At 54.4% G+C, this 6,014-nt stretch overlaps 1 protein-coding gene across 3 annotated transcripts; it reads right to left on the bottom strand.

Annotated features, from left to right (window-relative positions):
* Positions 1-217: 217 nt before the first annotated feature.
* FCRLB (Fc receptor like B) lies at positions 218-5,103 on the bottom strand. Of its 3 annotated transcripts, none has more exons than XM_068538335.1 (6): positions 5,073-5,103; positions 4,696-4,716; positions 4,105-4,359; positions 2,258-2,524; positions 1,316-1,606; positions 218-1,007 (listed from the first exon to the last, which is right to left on the bottom strand). In XM_068538335.1, the coding sequence occupies exons 1-6, from the start codon at positions 5,101-5,103 to the stop codon at positions 592-594; spliced, it is 1,281 nt and encodes a 426-aa protein (XP_068394436.1). In that variant the 3' UTR covers positions 218-591. The 3 variants fall into 3 exon arrangements, with proteins under 3 accessions (XP_068394436.1, XP_068394437.1, XP_068394438.1); XM_068538336.1 differs by having other exon boundaries at positions 723-1,007; positions 1,316-1,461; XM_068538337.1 differs by lacking the exon at positions 4,696-4,716 and having other exon boundaries at positions 723-1,007; positions 1,316-1,461.
* Positions 5,104-6,014: the final 911 nt, after the last annotated feature.

Genomic DNA, 6,014 nt, shown 5'->3' with positions numbered 1-6,014 from the left:
CATCAGCCTGTCTAGCTATGTTGGTGCAGGAGGTGCATCTGGGTGAGTCTAACAGTATGCTGACCCTTGTAACCTGGAATGGAGGCCCACACAAGTCCCTTTCCCTCTCTAAAACTAGCCCAGGACTTTGAGGGTATACACTCATCAGAAACAGAACTGAAAGTCTTTTAAAATTTAACATTAAATTCATGATGAATAATTACAACTTGACCCTTAAACGTTCCAAAGAGCTTAGTACCAAACAACCTTAAGTACCAAAAAATTGCCTGTGCTGAAATACATGTTGGGTGGATTTATATGAAAAGCTAAGGATGACTGAATTCAACTTCCAAACATATACCTCAAAGTAGTAAATAACAGGTTTCTCCTTCCTTACTGAAATCTGTGAGGGGAAGGAAGCCATCAGAGGGAAGGCCTTGTGGTTACAAGGATGTGCTGTGTTAGATGGACATGGCAGCCACCACACTTTATAAGCCACAGTAAGACAGAGGGATGCAAACAGAGATGGCTTTGTAGGGTCTCCACGTGATGGGAAGCAGGAGAGACCACGGATGGATACGCCTGGAGAGGGGGCAGTAGCCACCCCCTCCCTCAGCTCTCCACAGCAGCGGTCTCGGGGGTTCCCTGACTCACAGCAAAGTGGGAAGCGGGGGTCTCGAGTGTGTCCCTGGGCTCTGGGAAGGCCTGTGGCTCCTTTAATTCCAGGACCACCCGGCTGAGAAGGCCTTTGAGCAGCTGCATTTCTCGGAGCAGAAGGTCCACGTCGGGTTTTAGGGCTCCAGTGGTTTGTTCCAAGGGGGTCAGCGGAGCGCAGGCCGGTGGCCCAGCAGTGGGGCCTCCGCCCGCGGGGAACAGCAGCCCGGCTGAGGGGGTGTTAGGGACGGAGGTGACCGACGGGACCGATCTGGACAGCGGGGGCTTTCTGAAGGAAAGCGGCTTGTTACCGGGCGCCAAAGCCGCGGCCTGTGGGACCGGGACGGTGGTGGACGCCACGTCCAGGGGAGAACCTGTGAACGCAACACAAAGAGAACCGCACGGCTGAAATCCTTCTCCCAAGGCCTGCGGGGTGAGGAGGGGGCAAGGGATGGGGGTGGTGGGGGTGGGAGAGAAGCGCCGGGCCGGGGAGAGGAGTAAGGGGAGTGAGGAGGGCGGGAACAGAGGTGGAGAGGAGGGAAGGAAGGGGGAGGCGGGCGGAGATGGGGGATGGAGATGGAAGGCGCGGGGAGAAGGGGGGAGGGCTGGGGAGACAAGCTTTCCAGAGGGGCGGAGGCGGGGCTACCCGCCCGGGTGGGCTTCCGAAAGGGCAGTCACTCACCCCGCCCCGGAAGCTGCAGCCAAGGGCTGCGTTTCCGGACGCTGCGGGTGGCGGTAGCAGTCTCGCACCAGTGCGATTCCAGCTCCTCGACCTCGGGCTCGGGGACGGTGTACTCGGCGCCCCAGTCGAAGCGGCGCACGGCGCGACTGTACTTGTAGAAGGCGAACTGCAGCGGCGTGTCGCGCTTCTGAGGGTGCAGGAGCGTCTCGCACCGCAAGACCACTCCGCCGAGGGCCGCGCCGCGAGCCTCCACCCGGCCCATCACCCTCAGCACCGGCGCCTGGAACAGCTCTGCGGAGAGGAGGCCCAGTGGCTAAGGATGCACTTTAGGCCGGCGCAGGGGTCCCAGGGAACCGGCTGGTCCACGGTCCCACGACCCCTCTCCCGGTTTCCCACAAGGGCCCGTAGCCGACCAGGGAGGAGGCTGTGTGTACACGTGGAGGGAGGAAAGTCTTTTGAAATGTGGGGAACGAGTCCACGAGGGAGGGGAGAGCTTGAAAGGAGGCGGGACCAGGTATGACGCTTCGTGTCACCTCCCGACTGACACCCAGCTCGGGTTCTCCAACCTAGAAGGGGGTCGCTGCGCCTGCTTCGCAAGACGCTCAGGAGCAGTTCCCTCGCCCCAGTCCCACAGTGATCCCATCTACTGCCGCTGTGTTTCTGGCTGGGGCTGCGGAGAGAGCTGCCCCCAATATGGGGGCCTCTACCCGGAGTAAGAAGCCGGATGTGTATCGGGGAGAAGGGACACCTGCCCCCACGCAGGCTACAGATCAAGTGCGACTTCACTGAGGAGGAGGAGAGGAGAATGTGTACTTGGTCCCGCAGAGAAATCCGCCATGTGCCAGCTACTGTAACCTCCGCCCCTCCTTTCCCCGCCTGGTTTCTGTCCCAGAATTTCCCAGAGCTCGTTCGCCTCCCTCCCCGGCCCCAAGTCTCCCCCACCTTGCACGGTCACGGCCACCTTGGCGGAGAACATGGGCGCGCTCTCCACCGGGATGCGCATGGTGCCGGAGCACTGGTAGCGCCCGCTATCGCTGGCGCGCGCCTGGGGCACCGTGTAGTTGGCGCTGGAGTGGAAGTAGCGCACGGGTTGGCCATCGTGGTAGTAGTGAAGTTTGTAGACGACCTTGTCGTACCAACCGCGGCAGCGCATGACCAGCGGCTCGCCCTCGAACACCGCAGCATAGGGTACTTGCAGGATCAGCCAGTCTACGACAGTCAGCACAGACAGACTCCAAGAGAAAGTCCAGCCCTTGGGGCCTCCCATACTTCTCCGCCTCCCTGCTCCCCCCTCCTCCCCCTTTCTCCTCACCAACTCCCTCCCCCCTTACTGGGCACCCCAGGAGCCTCAGAACAAGAAGCATCAGAAGGTGAGTGGGAAGGAAAGGGGAAGGCCAGCCTTTTATTAGGTACTAAGAAGACAAATATGCCTGAGACTTGGTTCCAGCCTCAAAGAGTAATGCCCATCAGAATCCAGTTTAAACTCCTTAGGATGGTATCAGGGCCTTCCTGACCTGGCCCCTGCCTACCTTTTCAGCACCATCTCAGGATTCTCCCCTGCCCCATGTCTCCTTTTCTCTCTCCACTTTCCATTCCTAATGCAGACTAAGTCCATACATACTGGACTGCTGGGAGAACTGGCCCTGCTCTGAGCCCAGAGGCTTTGTACCTGCCAAGAAGACCCCTTCACCTGCTGTAGTTGAGGCCTACTTATTCAGCAGATCTGGGCTTAGATCCTGTCTCCTTGAGAAAACTTACCTGACCCCACCCCCAGCCTTAGGCACTTCCCCCAGCACCCTTATTTACCTGATCACCATCATCATCATAGCCAACACTTACATAGCCCTAGTGTCCGCTAGATGCCACTTTAGGTGTTTTACATCGAGAAAGAATTCCACAAGTGATAGCCACAATCTCTGTGCTACTCACAGTTCTGCAAGCAGTGACTACCGTCTATCATATTCAATATCTTATCTGTACTCGCTATCAATTTCCAAACAAGAAACCACAGAGTATGGATGTGAAGTATAAGTGCTAATCTGAACACTGAGTGATGATCTTTAAATTCTGAATACAAAATATAACCTACCAGGCTAAAATGACATAATATTCCCTGCAAAGTAGCCAATCCTGTGCCCTAATGAACAAATTACTGTTATTTCTCTTATCCTGTTTGGCAATCCTTTTATCCCCCAGGGAATTAGTTTAATTGACTCTTATGTACACATGTGTACATGTCTATAATAAAATTTTGCTGAAGTGCTCTCTTCATCTGCTTTTTTCTTTGAAAACCTATCATAATTCATTTTTAATCTTCACAACAACCAAAGAAATAGATATTATCATTGGCCGTATTTTAGTGATGGGAGGCACAGAGAAGCATCACACTGTTCAAGCAGGAGTAATTCCCCCAGCTGCACGCAGCCTGCCCAGGGACCCTCACTTTTCCTGCTTTGCTTTGCCCTTTCTCTCCCTACCCAACCCCCCTCCTCAGAAGTTCTCTATTCAGTATACCAGGTCCTTGGAGCCTCTTCTCTTCTGAGCTACTAAATGAACAGAAATGTTTATTTAGTGTCCATTGTGGCAGGATGGTAAGGGAACTTTTGGGGCCACGCAAGGCTTACTGCATCTCTCACATAGTGCCAAGCAGGTCCCTGCCTGCCCCCAGAGACTCAATATAACCCCCTCCTTCCTGCCCCAATGGGAGTGGCCCAGTGTCCTCCCCCACAGGAGGGCCACCACTACCAAAGGACATGTGTGCTGCCCTTCCCCCATGCTCAAACACTCACCATTGGATACAGAGAGGTGGATGGGGTCACTGACAGGTGCTCCCCGTGTCTGGCATCGATACACCCCTGGTGTCTGCACCTCGATGCTCTTCTTGTGAGAGGGCAGGAGTAGGTGGCCCAAATACCAGAGAGTGCTGCTGGGTCGGAGCTCCAGGAGCAGAGGGTGGTACCCATCACACCGCAGGGTTACCCTTTCCCCCTTGAAGATTGTGGTCCAGGGTGGGTGTAGAGACAATATGGGCTTCTCCAGAGTAGCTGGGAGGGTGGGGTATGGGAGGGGGCAATGTGAAAAAGAGAATCATGGTGAGGTGCCCAAAGATGAGGTCTGAGGTTGGGAAATCTCAGAAAACGCTAGCTTCCAGGACCCATCCCTGCGAGAGGAGAGACCTCATCGGGCTACAAACTAGTCTCTTGGTCAGCACCATTTCTAAGTGCCAGTGCCTACAGGCAAACTCAGTCACTGGGACTGAGGAGCCATGAGAAGAGTCACTACCCCAGAGCAGCTAAGAAGTGGGGATACCCAAGCAGGTCACTTAGGATGGTTGGAGTGGAAGTTGTAGAAAATTTGGATGAGGGATGTGTAAGACTCACCAGCTTGCCCACTGCTTGGAACTGCAAAACAAGAAATAAAGAAGCAAGAAGAAGGAGGATGTTGGAGATGAGAGGAAAGAAAGGGACTCTCTTGACCATAGGAAAGATTCAACAAGTCTCAAGACCTGTTTTTCTTCTGCCTTTATTTCTCTCAGCTCTCAGCAAGCCCCTTCCTCTTTTCCTCTCCAAAAATAGGTAACGAATCGAGGATTGAATATTCCCCCAACACGCACACACACACACACACACACACACACACACACACACACACACACACACACACACACACACACACACACACACACAGAAATACCCTGGCCCCCACTCTTCCCCACACCCAAAGTCCTTGTGCCGCTGTTACCTCACTGAGGACTCACCCAGGAGCAGGAGGGCTGTCAGTTCCCACATGATGGATCTGCCAGCAGCAGCTGCAGACCAATGGAGATGCACCGGCATGGGATGGGGGAAGAGAGAGAGAGAAGATGGCCAGTGCTGACCACTGAGTACTCGGAGACACTGCTGCTTCTCCCACCCATTTCTAATTCCTGAAGACGGTGGGCTGGAGAGAGCAGGAGGTGGGCTGGAGAGAGCAGGAGTCAGGCTGGATATGTGTCAACTCTCAGGTGTCCCAGGCACCAAACATCGTCCCACCTACAATCCCTGAAGCCGCCTCACATCTCAGGCCAGCCCCAACTCCTGTAGAGAAGGCCTGCTGAGCAGAGTCTGTGCCCTTTGCAGCCCACTAAAGCCACACAGAACCCCAGACTCTGGCAGGTGACCCTGCCACCTTCAGGCTCCCCTAAACATCCCACTCCCATCCCACCTCCTCCCCATCCTCCAGCAGGCTCCATAAGCCTCAATTGAGAAAGACATCTTCATGTCCTTGAGGTCCACCCAGGACGTTTATTCTGCTCACTTCCTGGTGACAGACATTGGCGTGAGGCCTAGTGAGGTTGACACTGGATTGCGTGCACCCAGAGTTCACATCCTCCCATGGGTGAATAGACAGAAAAGCATGACTCACCAACCACCTTCTCTGTCACTGTCTTACAGTGTCACAGTCAAGAATAGAAATGTTATGTTTCCCCTTTCTCCCTTCCTGGAACCTTAAACCTTCAGAAATTAGAAAACTCTTCTTTCCTACCCATCTCAATGATCTCACCCTATAGCATCTCCACTCACTTGTGCCTTCCTTCCTTCTCTCTGTCCCCAACCATGCCCCAGTTCTAATAGTTCTTACCTGTGTTAGAGAAGTCACTGCATCAGCCCCTTAGAAGCTTCTCAGAACCGTCCTCCCAACTCTACTGCTTGTGCTTTCC

This window comes from Eschrichtius robustus, chromosome 3, assembly GCF_028021215.1.
Source record: "Eschrichtius robustus isolate mEscRob2 chromosome 3, mEscRob2.pri, whole genome shotgun sequence".
Taxonomy (NCBI): Eukaryota; Metazoa; Chordata; class Mammalia; order Artiodactyla; family Eschrichtiidae; genus Eschrichtius; species Eschrichtius robustus.
This window is presented reverse-complemented; position numbering and strand designations above follow the sequence as displayed.